The sequence below is a fragment of the Gymnoscopelus microlampas genome (assembly GCF_963454915.1).
Source record: "Gymnoscopelus microlampas genome assembly, chromosome: 16".
NCBI classification, from domain to species: Eukaryota; Metazoa; Chordata; class Actinopteri; order Myctophiformes; family Myctophidae; genus Gymnoscopelus; species Gymnoscopelus microlampas.
This window is the reverse complement of record NC_139953.1, coordinates 12,860,266-12,881,307: the sequence shown is the minus strand read 5'-3', so window position 1 is coordinate 12,881,307 and position 21,042 is coordinate 12,860,266. Positions and strand designations below refer to the sequence as shown.

Below are 21,042 nucleotides of genomic sequence, written 5' to 3'. Positions count from 1 at the left end.
TCTGTCTGTCTGTCTGTACACACACACACACACACACACACACACACACTCTAAACGTTATGGAGCGTCTGGGTGTGGTAGTGGTAAAACACTGTCACACCACGCAGGCAGCTGGGTTCAATACCCAGCAGCAGCAGTGCTTCCAGCTTGGCTGGCCGCTCCAACAAACACAATTGGCTACAGTGTTTGCAGGTGGGAAGCTGGATGGATCAAGTGATCATGTTCTTTTTGCTGCACTGCAGAAGGTTGTTTTAGTTCTGAATTTAGTTTTGACTTATGTTTTCAGTTTGTTTTTAAAGTGGCTTTGCTAGTTAAGTTTTTAGTTTTGGAAAAGACTTAGTTTAGTTTTTTATTAGATGTAGTGTTAGTTCTTTATTGTAATATGGGGTATTTGTCAGGGGTGAGACTCAGAAAGGTCATAAAAGGTATTGTGTAATAAAAACATAACATTTTAAAAGATGTATTCACAGTTGAAATTGGTACAGTACTAGTCGTTATGTAAGACAAAAAGTAAGGATATTTCCTTTTTTTTGTTTTAATTAGTCTTAGTAAGGATATACAGTTTCAATTAGTTGTATTTTTTTACCCTAGTTTTTGTTTCAGTTAACTTAAATGTTTTTTTCAATTACATTTTTAGTTATTTCGCTAATTTTAGTTAACTATAATAACCTTGATGCACATGGCAGTTTATAGCAGCAACAGGGACTGCAGGACACTTGGGGACAGTTGGGAATTGGCAATGACTAAATTGGGTCTCCTCCTATGATTGTCACCTTGCCGTGGTGGAGGAGCTTGTGTTATCCCAGTGACCCAGAGAGCTCTCCTGGCAGCAACCATGCCAGACAGCTCAAAGGGTAGGGGTCAGACTAAGGACAATCGCTAGTCCTCCATATTGGGGGTTGGGAATGAGGTTAACAACCTTGACCCTTAAAACAAACATGTTACAGAAATCATCACAATAAACCAAATCACTCCAGTGGATGTCCAAGGAGACACCAGCCACAACAACACCTTTATACTTAAGTAAATGAAGTAATACCACAATTTGTGGTTTGTAGACTAAACTACATTACCCATCAAGCATCTGGGAGCAGGTAGTAACAGTAATGTGTAATGTGTTGTTTCCAGTGAGTTCGGTGGGGAACAATGGGAAGTTCATCCTGGGCATGCTGATGAAAGTGGAGCTGCTCTAGCCTACGTCCTGACCTCCACCCTGGGACTGTGATACTGTACGTATTATCAGAGCATTATTTTGTGAGTTTTTGTGTTTTCAGCTCAGAAAGTGTGAAAATTATATCTATGTCAGAACTGTTGGACCAGTTTAATTAAGTGATATCTCAATTCAAACATGTACAAGAAATGCTAAAAATGGTCTCTTTCTCCCTCCCTCTTCCTTCCTATTTCTCCTTCACTCTCTTTCTTAACAGTTGCTCCTTCCTGCTGACCGCTCTGTTAGCTCTCATCCTGGTCTATCTGTTCTCCATCATGGGCTTCCTGTGTCTGAACAACGACTGATACCCTTCCTCAGATAGCACTGGGTAACTCCTGGCCCTACAGCCCAATACATACTCCATCCGAACAGAACTGTTCGGACAGGGTAGGTCATAACTACAAATCGACGTCATTCAGAACTCCTGATCTGCCTACCTCCATGACGGATTGCCCACAGCATGTCGGAACCACATCCAGGTATTGAATCCATTCTGCTGGCTTGGCTTCAGTCGCTGGAGATGACTGAGGAAGCTGCTACAGCTGCGATTCATTGATCAGATTAGTGACTGGCTGGCATTCAGAACACAGAACAGTTTGGAGGCAGTATGAATGGACATTTGTCTCTCAGAAGTTATTTTTTTGGACAGGCCATCCGAAAAAGTTCTGACGTCGAATGGATTATTTTGAAGCATTTATTGGCCTAAACCTGTCTGTGTCACTCCCCTTTAACCTTTAACTTTTGAGTGGTATGCTGTAAGGGATATTATTTAGTTCATATAAATGTTAAATACAAATAGCTCTATATTCCCCTAGTAATCATTGCTGCCAACTAGTGTAATAGATATACAGACAGGGTTAAGGCTTTGGACTGATAGAGACAGACAGAGATATGTTGATGTGAATACATGTTCATGTGTGCTACGTACAGCAGTGGTTGTAAAACGTTTTCAAGTCAAGGACCCCCAAATTAATATATACTGTATGAAGCTTGAGTGTTTTAGTTTGTTATTCGTTTGATCATTGTTTGTGAATTGTCAAGGACCCCCAAATTAATATATACTGTATGAAGCTTGAGTGAGTGATCATTGTTTGTGAATTATCATGTCGGTTCATTGTTCATGTCAAATGAAATGTAAAGGTGTCCTGTAAGTCCATATGGGCGGGGCTTCGTTGGAAGCATGACACTTTAACAAAGAAAAATCAATCAATCATATACTGTATATGTGGCCGCAGACACCCACCTAAAAAGGTTTTGAAAAACTTCCTAAAAGATAGTAAGTAATAGGGGTCTCCCTCTCTCTCCAGCTCTTTAGTAAACAGAAAATATATTTTAATAATATAATTTATAATGTAAACTTCCTTTATCATGGAGATAACTAAGTCTATTTCAAGTCCATTTATATGCTGTTTTTGTTACCTTCGCCTGTTTCTATACATTATGCACACTTGACCAGCCCAGGAGTAGAAGGCCAGGTCGGATGTTAAATCATCTTTATACTGTCTTTTATATTATACTGTTACTTCTCTACCCATATCTGTATCTTTGTTTCATCATGCTAGAGTATGTTAATACAATATAACTTATACAATTGGGGTGGTTTGTGTTTTTGTCTCCCTGCTCTTCTATTGAGACATTGAGATTTTGTCAAAGGTCATGTCTCACCTAGACACAGGATCTGACACAAATTTTGATTAAAGAGATTACATTTATTCCCAGAGCAAGTAGACCAGCCCTATTAGAAGAAATTAATAGAAATTTCAGCACTTGCGTAGGAAACTGGGTTCAGATCCAGGGTAGAAGAGGAAAGTTAACCATAAATGGGGTTATTATATGAGTCAGGTTTGAACTACGATTCAATTATAGACATTTCCAAGTGCAAGCCGCATCATCTCATGCTGTAGAGTGTAGACTGCTGTAAACATTATTTGATTTGCTAACTTTGTTGTTGTAATCTCAATTTTGAAATGACTCAATAATTTGTGCATGACGTCATGTTTGCATTTATCTGCCTGTAATGCTGCTTACTGTGCTGCTTTGAGAATAAAAACCATACATTGATTTTAGTTCCATATTGTATTTTATTCACATTTATTTTTCTTGTATTACGTTGGCAATAGCTCTCACTCAATAGACACTGGTTTGATTCACTGAAAACACATCACTGGTTCTGGTGACTGATATTGACTTATAATTGTTAGAGCAATTATCAGTCAATATATCAGCTATATATATATAATTACTGTATTCTCATGGGCTCCATACTTGGTTGACCATATTCTAAAGGGCTACACTAAATATCTTCGCTGGACACATGTAGGTTGGGGACGTGGTATGGCCTTCGGAGTCATGCCTCCTCACTCCCACTGTTTACGCCTCAAACAATTATGTGTTGACCTTTTCCTTTATAACACTTACAGTGGTGTTTCAAAGTTTGTGAACCCTTTAGAATGTTCTATATTTCTTCATAAACAGTTCTAAAGTAGATAAAGAAAACCCAATAAACAAAAATATATCTGCAGCAAATGATCCAATTGTACATGGATCATTGTGAGTGGCAACAACAACAACAACAATGTGAACCTCAAGGATTAGCAGTTCATTTGAAGGTGAAATTTAGGTGTTTTCATTCACACAAATAAACCCAGTTACTGTTGATAATTCCTTGCATTACAATAGGGCTCAACATGGAGCACAGGGACCCTCAGGGTTCCTTGAGGGGGTTCCAAATGGACCCTTGCAGGTGAGTGTACAAATGGAACCAAATGGACCTGTACAGGTCTATTTGCTTCCCTTTGTACATTCTGAGAGTTACGGGAGTTTGATTGATTGATATCTTTATTGATCATACATCTGATCCACCATAATCAAATGGATAACGCACAAAAGCTTAGAGCTTGTTTCCATTGAGGTCCTTAATATGAGGTGTGTAAAAATTGCATATTGTGCTAATTTGTCCATAGGCATACTAACCATAGGCATGTATGTTCTATGTATCTGCTGTAACTTTGTTACTGTGCTGTGCACAGCACAACTACGCCAGAGCCGTGGCGTCGTGGTGTGTCAGAGTCTTATGACTGCAGTGCTTTGCAATGAAGTCAACCACATTAGGAGGAGAAAAGCCCCTTGTGTTACTGGGATGTTTGAGGAAAAAACAGACGGAGTGGCCTGCTGGAGAATGTGCTAACCTTTTACACTGGTCACTAAGATGTGATGGCTTAAACCCACTTAGGTTTCAACCTGGGGTCCGAAAAAGATCAAACAGACAAGGCCCGAACTCTAGATGTGAGGGCCGAACCTCTAGTGCAATAAATACCCTTTGTACGCGTTGTACCCGTCTATCTGGCTGTGTCCCTTTTATGCCCATATATGGTTAACTCTGTATCTGTCTGTCCATGTCCCTTTTACGCCCATATATTGTCACCAGAATATGTGGGCATATTGGTCTGGTCAGCGGTTCTGGATAATCAGATCTCCATACATGCCAATATATTGTATGTGTATATTGATCAGACTTGCGATTCTGTACAACCGCTTATGCGACTGACTTGATGCCGGGCGGGCTGCGGGCACCATACTCCCAAGGGTCCCCACCGAGTTATTGCTATGCTATTTCCATTGTTGCTGCAATGTACGAGGAGTCAAAACCAAATTTTACTCTCTTTGTACTTTGTATAATGGGATGTAACAACAAAGTATCTTGAATATCTAATTGAATCTTGAATATTTTGCATCTTCACAAGTTAAGCACAACCCACCAGAACTTGTTTACCTTTGTGTTGTGACAACATTTCCTGTTTGGGTGGGTGTTTTCTGGGCAATGGGACAGAGAGGTTAGGAGTGGCTAAAGGGTTGGCAGCAGTATAAAAGACTGTGTGTGTGTGTTTGTTTGGCTGTAAGCTGCCTGATTCTCCTTAACCACACCACAATCTATACAGCCTGCTTCTGAGGACCCAAGAACAACAGGTAACAACTTTATTTTAAATGCTATCTGTGGAGCCTGGTTCCACAGTGGCTCTCAAACTTTTTAATCTCAAATACCCCCATAACTCAAATGGGGTGTACAAATGGAACCAAATGGACCCATACTTTGTACATACATTAACCTATACTATACTTTGGCTATTTGAAAATAGCAGATTTACAAGCTCACAACGCGTCGCTTCGCGACGCGTTGTGAGCTTGTAGATCTGCTATTTTCAAAGGATTTTATACATTATTTGGAGATTTGTGAAATGGGACATTGTGCATAATGGGTACTTTTACTTTTAGTACTTGTATTTTGATGCCAATACTTTTGTACTTAAACTCAAGTACATTTTCAACACTGGTACTTTTACTTGTAACAGAGTATTGAGTACAAAATGTGAGGACTTCTTCCACCACTGCCATTTGGTTCCATTTGTACACTCTTACAGACCTATAAGGGTCCATTTGGAACCCCCCCCAAGAAACCTAGAGGGTCCCTGGACCCCACTGAGAAACACTGCTATTATCTAAACCATAGATGTATATCACTGGAACCTAAAGCGTTCCCAGGTCTACCTCTGATGTTTTCATAATTCTGGGAAAAAGCTGTTTAAGAGCTACTGATGCAGAATGAGAGATGTGTACTGTTGTATGTTAAACAAAGTTGGGAAAGGTTATGACGCTTAAGTCAAGCTTATGTGGATGAATATATTAAAACGTTTACTATCACCATGCTGTTACTGTTTATCTAACAATTATGATAACTAATAATGACGGAGGAATAAGTCTATAATTAGCCAATCATTCACATAGTAATAATAGTGGAATATATGCTGCCACTGCTTCTGTTTACAGTATGTTGGTGTAGATGATGCTTATAATTGATGATGATGATGATATTCTATAAAGACTGTCTTGAAAGTCCATAAAACATCGCACAGAATCTATTTATCAGTAGATAAATACATCAACTCTGACTGACTGACCATTAAATTGGGCTTTATATTTAATATGGTAATATATATGTGTATAATATATGCGGTAAAATGATTAATTATGAGAAAGTATTTCATTTTATGTCTCATTAGCCTGCCAAGCTAAAGCAATAACACATATTAAGGAACAGAAATGCGAGGCTGGGTGCTCCACTAAATCATTTCGCTAATGACCATGCATGGAATCTGCTGATACAAGAGAGAACATATGTTACGGAAGAGAATAGACTTTGTTTGTACACATTCCTTGAAAGAATCTCTCTCCCTCGTGCCATCCAGAATCAACGTGACATTCTGTGACTGTATTACTCAGCTCATGTGTCATTGTCATCATTCAATTAGTGAATCTCATGATGCACAATAGGGCTTTAGTCACACACAGATTATGTTCCTCTTTGCAGCTTTAGAGAACTGCTTCTTGGATCTCAAACAACTAGGCCTGATTGCCTAGGTTTCTGAATTTTGTTGGTTTTGATTTGTTTTTGTTTTTTTGCAGGTAGAATGAATGTAAGTATACCACCTCCAATTCTCTCACATCTAACACATATGTCATATACTGTTTGTCATTGAGAGGTCACCGCAATCACACTGCCTTGACTTAATCTGAGTTATAAATCAGGTGTTTTTGTTTTGCTTTACGTGAATGGGGCTGTTTGCAAAAGTTGGACAAGTTGGTGTCCTCCATCCTCTCCACTCTGTCTCTCCCTCATATCTCCATCCTGGCCCCCGACCCCAACCGACCCGCCTCTCCTCCTCCTCCCTCTCCTCCACCCGTCCCTCAGCACCTAGACCCAATGTGTGGCGGCTGCCCGGCTGGCTCTGTCCCGCATACGCATTTACCACAGGGCAACAGCCTGTGGCCCGGCGCGCAGCCCGGCTTCCCGGCGTGGCCCCAGGGCCTGCAGCCCGCCCAGCCGATGGAGCCAGCTCAGCCCACCCAGCCCCAGCCCCAGCCCAGCCAGCCTCCGGGTCCAGCAGGACCATGCTGGACCGGGCAGCCTGGGACACCCTGCTGGCCCGGGTTGCAGCCTGCTCCAGCCCCCGCTCCAGCACCGGCCCCGGCACCGGCTCCTGTTGCAGCTCCAGACCCAGCTCCACCTCCAGCCCCATCCCAAGCCATCGCCCCATTCCAATTACCTGCTCAAGTGCAGAACTGCGGCGTACCGTGTTGGCCCGGTACCCAGCATCCTACTCAGCCCCAGTATCAACCTGTTCTGCCCCCCCAGTATCAACCTGTTCTGCCCCCCCAGTATCAACCTGTTCCGCCTCAGCCTCAGCCTCAGCCCAAGCCCCAGCCCAAGCCCCAGCCCCAAGCACCCCCCCCTGCTCCTGCTCCCAGTCAGCCTGGTGCTGGCTGGGCTGGCATCTGGCCAGGGCAGCCCGGGTGGCCCGGGCAGAGCGGGTGGACTGGGCAGAACGGGTGGACTGGGCAGAACGGGTGGCCGGGGCAGAACCCGGGTCTCCTGCCTCCACAGTGGCCTCAGCCACCCGCTGCTGGACCACTGGTGAGTTCAATGCAATTAAGTAAGGAAGATACCGTCGCTGTCGTGCAGAAACCTCCTATATCCATATTCTAATGTTTTTTCGTAAATGAATGCCTTACTTGATCATACAACAGCGTCACACAAAAGCATCAAAAGTAGCAGATCTACAAGCTCGAAATGCGGCGCAAAGCGCAGCGTTTTGAGCTTGTAGATCTGCTACTTTTGCTGTTTTTCAAATTTGAATCCTGAAAAGTAAAGTTTTGTACATATGAGGTTTCCACCCGACAGAGACGCTGTATGGCTCTGTATTGTATGTCCTGTCTGTCTGTAACCTTGTGTGATCATTTCTGCTGTCTGACTGGGCCTCTCTTAGTTGAGAATGAGAGGTAGATGGATAGAAATATAATCTATATAATCTATAAGTGTTTGGATGGATGCCTGGATAGATGGAACATAGGTGGAACGTGAATGGATGGATGGTGGGTATGTTTATGAATGCATAGCTGAATGAATGAATGAATGAACAATGTCATTAATGTCGCAAACTATGTGAGCTGTTTAACATTGTTCCCTTCCACTGTGCTGCTGTGCAGAGCGTGCCATACAATCTGAACTTGGCTCGAGGTGTTTACGACAGGATGCTGATGACTATAATGGGCAACGTGAAGCCTAAAGCTAAAATGTAAGTGACACCTACATGTTATCTGCATTGTTCTTTCTACTCCATGACATGCAAACAAAAGAAACTGTGTCCACTGATGCCGTGATTCAGCCATTTTAGACAATAGGTGTCTATAGCCTCTTGTTTGGGTAGAATACATTAACCACTTAAGCCCAACAGTATATACTTTGTCAATGTGACAATGCATTATGGGCCTGTAGATGAGCTAGTTTTAGCCTATAGTGACATGCCTAAAATAGGGCCATATTGTGAGTAGCAGACACTAAAGGGAAGAGGAGAACAGTGCTACATTCATCTTTATTTCCAGCAGTATAAGTTTTTCGAGGTGCAACCAAATTTGTGAATAGAGCAGTACAAGCAATGATAAATGTTTGCTCCACTATAGAAGCAGTGCCTGTTTATCAAACACCTTTGTTTTTCCTTAGGTTCACCATCAACTTCCTGAGAGGTAACGACATCGCATTTCACATCAACCCCCGCTTCAATGACTTAGGCAAGCAGGCGCTGGTCCGCAACTGCAAAGTGGGTGACAACTGGTGCAAAGAGGAGAGGGACCTGAAGGGGCCGTTCCCCTTCGCTGCGGGGAGCCCATTCGAGGTGAGTGTTGATCAACAGGTCTAGTTAGGATGGGGAGTAGACCCACTGATGACTCACTGACACTAGGCTACTCTCTCATGGTTAATATCAGGCTGAGGCTAACGATTGGCTCAGAGGATGGAAAGGGGATTTGGAAAGTCGTTTGGGGAGTCTCATCCTAGATAAGGGGACTGCTCTACTGCAGGGAGACTCCTGGAGGTCAGTGGGAACTCAGAGATGGGGGAGTCACAGTGTTTTGCTGCTTCACAATAACACCAATAACATTAACCATTCCCAGGAAATTACTAATAATTACTCAAATAAAAAGAGCTAATTCTGGGTTCTAATTTAGGCTGAGCATGCATGAGTTCAGTGGCTGTTGCAGGGATTGAATTTAGGACATAGATGCTACATAGATCATGTTTTCTGTCGAGCCTGGCCAATACCAGATTTTTGGGTCTGAATTTGGAGCCCACCGATTACAGATGTTTTGACAGATAAAGTACTTTGTCAAATCAAATTAAAAACAATTCTAATTGTGAAAAGGCGCGAACGGCCAAGGCTCCAAAAGTTGACAAGTCCACCAATGAAGGTTTTTGTATTTCATTTACCCAAAGTGCAGGGTAATTCACAGTGCAGGTCTGTGCAAAATACTATAAATAAAAATAAATAATAGTTAGAAATTAAACACTGGCCAAAACAAAGCTCCAAATAACTGAACTGAATAAACACTTGACAGCTTTAAAAAATGAAACAAACCAGGGACTTGTCAGATACTATAAGCAGGGAAAACCTTCTACAAAGGCCCTGGTAGCTCTCCCCTGGATGTCTACACAGCTAGCCTCAAGCCAAACTGAACTAATACCCTCACCTGTAGCGTGCTTTTTAAGCAGGTGAGGCAAACTATCACATGACCACTAATTGGTAACTCTGTTAACTCAAACAAGGCTACCTACTGTAAGGCCCACAAGCTATTTTACACAATTACGTCAGAAGTTAGTTAAATATGTTCATTACAATGTTTCCCAGCCGCCAATTCATTCGCAGATTATTAACTAAAGCCGAAACAAAATATCAACATAAACACACACCCCTCCTCCTCTACTGTGCTTGGCCCATTCCAATCAACAGGATTGCCAGCACTGCAAAGGAGAGACAGGTGACCCCACAAACAATTCAACTTCCCCACAGTGTCAATCAATAAACATTTAAAAACCCTTTCAGTCATTGATTGTTAGAATATCTTCAGATATATACATAAGGACACATGCAATAAAACACTACTAAATACTGTTCCTAGCCGGCTTGCTGGTGAATGCATTGGGAAGCAGCTGTGCAGTGTGTGTGCATGCAAAGTTCCTTATTAATGTTTATATAGGGCACAGGTTGCCCCTGGGCCGTGACACAAATCAATTTGAAAAAGATGTTGATTGAAGTTTTTCAAGAATAGTAAATAAAAAAAAAATCTACAAGCTCACAATGCATAGAAATGTGATGTGTTGCGAGCTTGAAAATGTTCGCCTATGCGATATCGACCAAACCGATACATGGGTTTGGCTCTAGTTATTTGAGTGTTGTGGATAGTACTCTCCTACATGTTGGATCCTCCGGTGTGTTTCAGATGAAGATCCTGTGCACGATGCAGGGCTTCCGGGTGGCGGTGAACAACGCGCCCACGTTTGAGTTCCTTCACCACGTCAAAGAGCTCAACCAGATCGACAGAATCAACATCCTGCACGATGTTGTCCTCACCTTCATCAATGTGGAGACACTTCCCTAGGGTTAACACACAAATATACAAGTAAATACGCACACATATAAGTGCATAGCCTACATGTCACCGTGTTGGGGTACAAAGGTAGGCATACGTGCAAACACGCAAGGGCACACAAGCAGAAATAGATTTACACAGACACACACACACACACACACACACACACACACACACACACACACACACACACACACACACACACACACACACACACACACACACAAGTGTACGCACATTAACATATTAGGATAAAGATGCATATTACCTTTGTGTCCATCCGTGTTAGTCTTTGTCCGTATTATTACACATCAATCTTCACATCCTGCAGAGATAACAGCTTTCCAAATATTGCATTGCCATATGAATTGTGATTGTGCAAACGTTTTATGTATTGGTAGTTTGTTCCTAATCATCTGAGACAATAAGATGTGCCATGCCAGAATCATTCATTTCCTACACAATATGTTATTATAGCTATAACCATTCAGTAAGCACACAGCATTTCTTTTTCTTTTCTTTGCAGAGTGTAAAGATGCTACTGCCAGCATAATAATCCTTCTATGCTATTAAATTACTATTAACAAGGGTAATCCCACTGAGAAGTCAATTTTGACTGCTTGGAAACGAGGACGGAGTCGATTGGAGACCTCCTTTCCAAAGGATTATGTGAACAATACTCAAATTAAGTGTACGACTTTGAATAAAAACGAGCACTAAAAAACAAGCCATCGTTTCTGTCTTTTATTGTCTGCATTTGCAGCTCAGGGGATAAGACAGCTTGAAGCTACAGCAATGCTTTTTCAGAGACAATACGGAATCACAGTAAGATGTCAAAATCAGTGGAGTAACACAGATTACAGAGAGCTCAAGATCATCCTAAAATAACAAGCATTATTTATGAGAAACAAAAGCATACATACTTATGGTCTCACTTAAATAAGTTTAACATTCAATACATCAAAAAGAAGGCATAATCTTACTGAAGAAGGTAGATGAGTAAGACAAATAAATAATAATAATAAAAAGAAAAGTGTGCAACTCAGTGTTATATGAATTGTATATTTTTTAAATTATTCTCTTTACAACTTTATTAGTCTTTGGAACCAATTCCTTTTCCTATAGTCGGGGTGTGCCATGGACTGTTACAGGACAAACAGGTTTGTCGTGCACGTGGCATTTGTGATTTTGCTACAAGTGTGTGTGGTTGTTGTGTCATTATTAGTAACAATCTCTACGTGGCCCTGGATGTGTCAATTCAATGGAGCTTTATTGGCATGAGAAAACACACGTTTACATTGCCAAAGCCAGTGTATAAATATAATAAAAACAGTTGAAAATGGGGAACGTATATACAGTTTGAGGGGGTACAGCATCGTGTAAACAGAGTTATGTCACATTGCGTCGTTATATACATGTTATATGTACAGGGTATAAAGCTGGATATGTCACAGCCAATTAACCTATTTTGACCTGATCATGTCATCACTGAGGAAGATGTCTGCCAGTTTTAGATCTCTGTGGACGACTCTGTTGTGTTGTGTAGATGTGTTTGTGCGTAAATGCCTGATTTATCACACACAACACGTCGTATCGGTCATACCAGCGTGAATCCGATTTTAGAGACACACGCACATGCACACGCACGTGCGCCCCTGCACGTGTGCACATACAGTACATACCGCATGCCCCTCAGGTTTTGTTCTCCAGTCTCCTCTCCACAGACTTCAGCAGCAGCTCAGAGTACTTCTCCAACAGAACCAGGGTCCTCTCTCCGTCGTCGTCACCTTGGACCCCCAGGTCGGGGGGTGAGGAGGGGGAGCAGGGCACGATGACGGACCCCCCTGGGGGTCCGACATCTGCTCGGACCCCCAGGTCGGGGGGTAATAATGAGGAGGAGGGGCAGGGCAGAGAGTCCACCTTGGAGCGCATGGAGCCCAGAGCCTCCCAGAGGATCGTCCTCATGTGCTGCTGCTCCTGGCTGGGCTCTGCTCCACAGCTCAGCACCTGTAGGATGGCATAATAAGCGTCATGTTTTACGCACATTATCATTGCTGTCGGGCAGAAACCTATTATCTCCATATTCTATTTTTTTTTTGTTAATTAATGCCCTTACTTGAACATACTACAGCGTCACACAAAAGCATCAAAAGCAGCAGATCTACAGGCCCGAAACGCGTTTTGAAATGTACATCATCATCATAATGTACATTGTAGGTATTTTGAGGGTAAGATAATGGGGAACGAGCAGCTTCCTTTCACTTCCTTCGTCTACCTGCCACCGATCCCCCCCCCCCCACACACACACACACAAGGACGTGCAAGAAGTTCACATAGTTATTATTTGATTGTTATTGTTAGTTCAGTTTGCTGCTGACAATAGACTACCTACCATCCCGTCTGTCTATCTATCTGTCTGTCTGTCACATACTGTATCTATCAATCTGCAAAACACACACACACACACACACACACACACACACACACACACACACACACACACACACACACACACACACACACACACACACACACACACACACACACACACACACACACACACACACACACACACACACACACACTCTCTCGCTCTCTCTGACCTTGGTGTAGAGCTCAGCGGTTCTCTTCAGACTGTCATGTAGTTGAGCAGCAGCCTGCCTGCAGGCTTCCACGCTGACGGACACATCTGAAGGCGCAAAAAAATATTCTTTCAAGTCAGTGTGTGGCAGCTCAGCCCAGAGTACACACACACACACACACACACACACAGGTTTGTATACTATACTTGTGAGGACGTCAACATTTTAGGACAGCGATTGTATGAATGCCATTTTTGATAAATCTTGCTTAATCATGTTTAACTCTATTTCCAACCTCTAAACCTAACCTCTAAATGTCTAATCATGATCCTAACCCCAACCTGAATCTTTTCCTAATAGAAAACGTATCTCTAAAAAATCTTTTAGGTAGTCCTACCTGGTTGAGGGTTAGCGGTCAGTGAGAGGGACTGAGCAGGCACCAGGGGGCGCTCTTTGGCACTGCAAAAGAAAGAGTCAGCAAAGTTTTGCAAATGAGAAAAATAGGTCAAAGAAATACGTCAAAGAAAGTCAAAGAAACACATTTTTTTTTATGTTTCACCATGTGTGTCACTTAATAAGGTTGAAAGTGGTTTAAAAGAAACACAACACACACAGCCAAGACTTGGTTATGTAATCTTATTGATTTGTGGTCAAATCATCTCACCTCTCAGAGACTGCTCTGTTGTTGAGTCTGATTGGCAGTGAAGTGGGCAGAGAGAGCCGCTTCGCCAGTGCTGTGGAAGTCATGACATACAGATGAGAGAGAAGCTGATAAACGGCTAAAAGACACTCACATCCCAGACCTACTAGGCTGGGTGCTAGATCAAAAAAGCTAAACAGCATGTAAGCAGTGGTGGGAACAGTACTACACTTTTGTTTTACTTAAGTAATAGTATCAATACTGCAATGTAGAAATACTCTGTTACAAGTACACATTCGGAATTAAAAAATGTACCTGAGTAAAAGTACTAAAGTATTGGCATCAAAATGTACTTAAAGTACCAAAAGTAAAAGTACTAAAATGTTTGAAAATAGCAGATCTACAAGCTCACAACGCATTGCGATGCGACGCGAAATAGCCTAGGTATAAAATAGGGCTAAAGTGGTTAATGTATGTTTCAAAATATCAAAATGTATATCTGAAAAGTAACTAACTAAAGTTTTCAAATACTTGTAGTGGAGTAAAAGTACAATATTTGCCTCTGAGATGTAGTGGAGTCGAAGTAAAATTATTGGAAATTGGAAATACTCAAGTAAATGTACTTAGTTACTTTCCACCACTGCCAACTTCCTATGTCTGCAGAGCTGGCTGGGTTACCTTTCCTGTTTCCTGGAGGTGAGACTTTGACCTGTCCTCTGGCAGACCAATCAAAGCCTGTCCCCATCAGACAGAGGCTGTGTCTGGAGCTCTTCAGACGTGGAGACGTCTGGGGGGCGGAGGAGGCGCGTGGCAGGGTGTCAAAGGATTGTGGAGGTCTCTGCCGCAGTGCCTCCCTTCTGTCGGTAGAGGGTGCCGTGGAGCGAAGAACTGGATTTATAACAGTGAGAGTAGTAGACAGTAAATAGACAGCAATGTTTTTCAGTTTTAACCAATAGGCTCTATGCACAGCAGCCATATTGGAAAGAAATTGGGCCTCTTCTTACTTCCTTCACAGGTGTTGCCAATGATACTAATGAAGGCTCTGTTCCGTTCTGGTCAGGGTGCTGATAACGTGCATGTTGGCTCACTAGAAACACTCCATTTTGGTTCCCAAATGGCCCCTGATGGTGGCTGTGAGTGTACAAATGGAACCAAATGGACCCGTAAGGGTCCATTTGGTTCCATTTGTACACTCTCAGAGTTATGGGGGTCCTTGAAAATGAGACAACCACTATGCCACACTAAATGGAACAGAGCCTTAATTAGTATCATTGGTAACACCTGTGAAGGAAGTAAGGAAGGGAGGGGCCCAATTCATTCCCAATATGGCTGCTGTGCATAGAGCCGTACACACACACACACACACACACACACACACACACACACACACACACACACACACACACACACACACACACACACACACACACACACACACACACACACACACACACACACACACACACACACAGTGTGCAGACGTACAGTGTGCAGACGTACAGTTGGAGGTCAGACTCAGGACAGACAGAGACTTCCGCAGACCGGCGGCTTTGACCACCGGGAGAGGATTTCTGGAGGACGCAGGGGGGTTGGACAGCCTGCCTGCCCCCGAAGGCCTCTTCTTTTGGGGCAGGGAGGGTGGCACCGGGTCCCTGTCTCGAGCACCGGCATCCGTCCTGCTGAGAGACACACAGAACGACAGCACAGAGATGAGATCACACGATGAGTCATCACAGTGAAAAATCCTTTGATGTTAGAATGTCTCTTTTTGACAATTATAGCCGTTATCTTACATAAGCTACTTTTACACAGTGGTGGAAAAAGTACTCAAATGTTTTACTTAAGTAAAAGTAGCGATACCACCATATAAAAATACTCTGTTACAAGTAAAAGGCCTGTGTTCAAAATGTTACTTGAGTAAATGTACAAAAGTATTGGCACAAAAATATACTTTAAGTACCAAAAGTAAAAGTACTAAAATGTTTGAAAATAGCAGATCTACAAGCTCACATCTACGAGCTTGTAGATAGGCTATTTGAAAATAGCCAATGTATAAAATAGGGCTGAAGTGGTTAATTTATGTGTTTTTTTTGTTGCCCAAAATAAGGACACCAGGGTTAACGTGGGTTAACACACTCAATTTGCCCTGTTGTTGAAGTGTCTGGTATGTGGATATAGAGGTCAGGCTGTCGCTGCTGTTGTCTGTCTACCCCTATGAATAACTACGTTTATTATTCCCTATTATATATGATGTGATGTGATGTCTATACATTATGTATGACTGTAATCTGAATATCTGAATACATTGAAATTCATTATAAATATGAGCAATGTCACGGTTCAAACAGCGTTTTATCTTCAGAGAAAAAACACTGAGAATAAAACAAACAACGTGGTTGTGGTTGAAGGCGCGTAGCGTACCACGTGGGCTCTGACGCCTGACGGCGACTCCTGGTTCGATTCCTGCAGCCTCGCTGTGTGACACTCCCTGACTCTCTCTCCCTGTTTCCTATGTCTCTACACTGTGGACTATATCAATAAACAATCAGAATCAGAATCACATCACAGGTTTTCAGGTGTAAAACAGAGGGTGAAATTAGTTTTTTTGAGCAAGCTCCATCGTTTTTTGAAAGAAAAGAAAGAAGAAACGGCGGACAGGGCAAGGGAAGCGAAAAAAAGAAGGAATAAAAAAAGAGACAACGAGGTATACATAATTTACACATAGCTACTAGCATATCCATCCAAACATTATGTACTCATGTACATAATGTTTAGAAACTAGAACCAGGAGACCTGGTACTGCCAGACCCCTAGTGGTTGAAATCTGAATGGCCGGGCTTCGCATGACGTGTGTCCCTTCTATGTCCCTTCTATGACGAAAGGGGGACAGACTTTTTTGGCTGGGGCCGGGGGACAAAGTGACATACCATGTATGGACAAAACAGACACAAAGCCTCATGTAAGCCCGACCCCTTGGGTCTGGCAATAAGGTTTGTGCATCGCAGCTGGTATACTGTATGTATGCTGTTCATGACATTAGTGCAAGAAGAGTATCAGTGCGTTGTACATGAGGCAAAGGCAAGAGAAGCCAGAAGAAATCACATAGAAACAAAAAAATCACACCCTGTGTGAAGGTAGCGGCGCCTTTGATACATTTTGTCATCGATATGTGTTTATAATGTGTTTATATGTGTCAATGAAGCTTGACCAATCACTTTGTTGACGGGTCTGACCAATCAGAACGTTGACGGTGAACACGGACAAAGTCAGGTATAGAGCAGGTATTTAACGCCGCTAAAAAAACACAAGGATGATCAACACACACTGTGCCCTTTGATTTGATTCCTGCCATGCCGGAACAACATTTTTATCTTTTGTTTTTCATGGTTTTGGTTGATTCGACACAGTAGAATCGTCCTGGTTAATTTCACCCAGATAATATTTATGAGCTTGACAATTGGGAGTCGGCCGCGCGCGACCCCCAGCCTTGTTTTTGGTTACTTTATTTCGGTGTTAGGGTTAGGGTTAGGTTATTTAATTCTTATTTTTGCCTGATTTTACTGATTTATTATCAAAATTCAAAAAATTAATAACTAAATAATGCTGCGCACATATATTATATATAATTTGCACAATTCCTATAATTTCCCAGCATAACATTTGGGAAGGCTTAGCCTACCCTAGCCTTCATTACCCGCCGACTATGATGATGTGGCGTGTGTGTGTGTGTGTCTGTCTGTCTGTCTATCTGTCTGTCTGTCTGTCTGTCTGTCTGTCTGTCTGTCTGTCTGTCCGGAGCTAATCTTGCAAACCACTGAACCGATCAGTGGGAAACTTTGAATGTACACTGCCAGTAGGCCACAGAAGTACCTCCACTATTTATTTATTTTCACTCGTCTCTGTCGGGTCCTCATATGTCTCGTCCTCATATGTCCAAAACGGTGACTTATCAGGATTCAAATTCAAAAGTAGTAAAAGTAGCAGATCTACAAGCTCAAAAGCTTTCGATCTTGCAGATCTGCTACTTTTGATGCTTTTGTGTGACGCTGTAGTATGATCAAGTAGGGCGTTAATTCACGAAAAAACACGAAAAGCTAAAAATATAAAGATAAGAGGCTTCTGCCCGACAAGTCTGAGATCCACATTGGAGCCACGTTGTTTCTACTGTATGTGGATCCCCCGATCCACATAATTAGATTTAATTTTCTCACACTCTCAGACTTAAATGAACACTCAGTCTGCCTCGTTACAAAGCAGCACTTTGTCTAAAACGCTCTCTCAGAGTAAACCAATTTCAACTTGGCGTCCCTATTTTGGGCATGTCATTATAGGAGGGAAGTGTTTAAAAAAAAATATTTTCACAATTTTTAAATGTATTTTTTAAAATACAAAATAGGGCTTAAAGGAGTAGTTCACCCAAGAAATTACTTATTTTCTATCAATTATACACCCCATGAAGCATTGAATTCATGGAGATGTTTTTGTTTTTATCGCTTTCCTAAGCAAATAATTCGATAACCGGCGGTCTCTCCGGTAGGAGACACAAAGGAGACTCTTTGTGTCTCCTACCAGAGAGACCGCCGGTTATCAAATTATTGGCGTAGGAAAGCGATAAATGACTAGCTAAATGAATGAGGATTTTGACGGTGCACTTACTTGGTCTCCTCTATCCTGCCATAGTGAATGGAGTTCTTCACCACGGTGCTTTTAGTGCGACCGCTATCCATCAGGGGCCGTACCTTGGACACCAGGGGCCGGGCTGAGTGGCTGACTGCATCCTGTTCATGAGCTTTGGCAAACAGGGGCCTCCTCCTATCCAGAGAGACACACAGCATGAGAGAGTCAGTAGTGTACTGTGTGACTGTTACTGTGTCATACAGTATGTATTTTTTTATATCGTTGCTGTCGGGTAGAAACCTCTTATCTCCATATTTAAACCTATTGTGTTTTTTCGTAAATGAATGCCCTAATTGATCATACTGAAGCGTCACACAAAAGTATCAAAAATAGCAGATCTGCAAGCTCGAAACGTTCGGGCTTGTAGATCTATGTTTTGCTTTTTTAAATTTGAATTCTGAAAAGTAACAGTTTTGGACATCTGAGGTTTCCAACTGACAGAGTCGATATACAGTAATGTCTCTCAATCAAAAGGAAAAGTGGCAGCCTATCTTTTACAGTAGATCTCAAGGCAGCTTTACTGTATGATCCTGTCCTCTTAGGTTATACATGCTGAAACCCAACCTGCTCATGCAATTATGCCATTACTCTGGATAAGACCAGGCTGAATGTCTATACCCTCCCCCCAAAAGCCTTTTGTCCACACACTTCTGAGGATGAAAATATTTTAGATTCTCTTCTGCCCAATTTAGTCGTTATGCAAATTTTCATTATTTTGGAATGCATGCAGAATGATTCATGCTCACACGCACACGCACACACACACACACACACACACACACACACACTCCCCCAGTAGTCAGCTGTACTGTACCTGTCATGATGTCCTCCAGCCAGGTATCGTGCAGGCGAACTGAGCGTTGGGGTGGCATTCTGTTCATCTGTGGATGAGAAGAGCAGTGAGCCATGGAAACAGAAACAAAACCAAAAAAAGGCAAAGACAATGTGTGTGTGTGTGTGTGTGTGTGTGTGTGTGTGTGTGTGTGTGTGTGTGTGTGTGTGTGTGTGTGTGTGTGTGTGTGTGTGTGTGTGTGTGTGTGTGTGCGCGCGCGCCCATGATCTTACCCATGATACTGTCGCTGAAGACGTCCTCCTGCCCGCAGTCAGACACCGTCCTCAAAGCCTCATCCATGCTCTTCACCACCTCCACCTCTCTCTCCTCCTCCTCTTCCTCCCTCTCCCCGTCAGAGCTGTCCTGGCTCAGTGAAAGCATGTCCTCCGAATCTGAAAGCAAATGAACAGTAAAGCCTAATTTTCTTTCTTCCTCGTGTGATGGTGTCGCGCGCCGAGAATGGCCGATCGCGTATATCCATTGTGGGCCTTTGAGAGTAAGTGTGTGGTACAAATCAGTGTAAATAAGATAATAATAAGTATGAATCAGGCTTAAGGCCTCACCATGACTGGGGATGCACTCCCGGCTGTCGTAGAACAGGGAACAGGCACTATCTGGGCTGACGGAGGTCACTCTGCCCCGCCGGGGTCCATGATGGTCCTTCACAGGGCCACTGATGGATGGATGGATGGATGGATGGATGGATGGGTGGAGGAGGAGAAGAAGAAGGATGAGAATGGGAGCATGTTCACGTAAAGACCAAAATAGTGGAGAGAAAACAGATACATTCCAGTTAATTGTTGATGGCAATCACTAGTTTTCCAGAAATGGCACACACACACACACACACACACACACACACACACACACACACACACACACACACACACACACACACACACACGGGAGGGGAAAAGGAAAGAAAGCATTATTGACCTATTGTCCTCGTTCCCACTAGGGTGGAGAAGGTCTCTGTCTGTCTCCTTAGAGGTCCTGGATGCATGTGAGGACAGAAGGTCAGCAGGAGGACAACTTTGATGCTTCTGAGACTTCTCCATCTGCGGGAGGGTGGGAGGGATGGATGGAGGGAGAGAGAGAGAGAGAGAATGATGTAGAGTTTATCTTTATTCATGTATGTACTGTACTATCACAGATACACATATATAATGCACACACGCACACACACACACACGCACTAAATCTCTATTCTCTATCCCTCTCTGTTTCTCTATTTATTTATTTCTTAGTTTCTTAGTTTTTGGTTAATATTTTCCACATTTATTAAATGTATAAGCTCAGATCCAGGGACCAAAATCTCTGCTGTAACTTCAATGAGTCTTCAATTAAGCATACTGAAAATGCAGTAATTTGTTGAAACCAAGGACATGCTTATGCTGGCCACCAGATGGGACACTTTCCCAACATTCCTTGTGGTTTGATATACCACATGACTAGTACTGTATGTCCGAAAGGAAATATACTATTGTGTATATGCACGCAAACGTATGTTGTAGAATAGCCTACTGATTAGTATGTAGCATGTACGGTACAGTGTCAGTGATTTTGGATACAGCCCCTGTGCTGTTTGGCTCTCTATATATCGTTGCTGTCTCTCTCTTGTTCG

At 42.6% G+C, this 21,042-nt stretch overlaps 1 protein-coding gene across 1 annotated transcript; it reads left to right on the top strand.

Moving 5' to 3' along the window:
• Positions 1 to 6,675: 6,675 nt before the first annotated feature.
• LOC311062846 (uncharacterized protein) lies at positions 6,676 to 11,329 on the top strand (the record flags this gene model as incomplete). Its single annotated transcript, XM_084082065.1, has 5 exons — positions 6,676 to 6,681; positions 6,837 to 7,679; positions 8,252 to 8,340; positions 8,766 to 8,937; positions 10,538 to 11,329. 5 exons carry the CDS (start codon positions 6,676 to 6,678, stop codon positions 10,694 to 10,696), a joined length of 1,269 nt encoding a protein of 422 aa, XP_083938191.1. The 3' UTR covers positions 10,697 to 11,329.
• Positions 11,330 to 21,042: the final 9,713 nt, after the last annotated feature.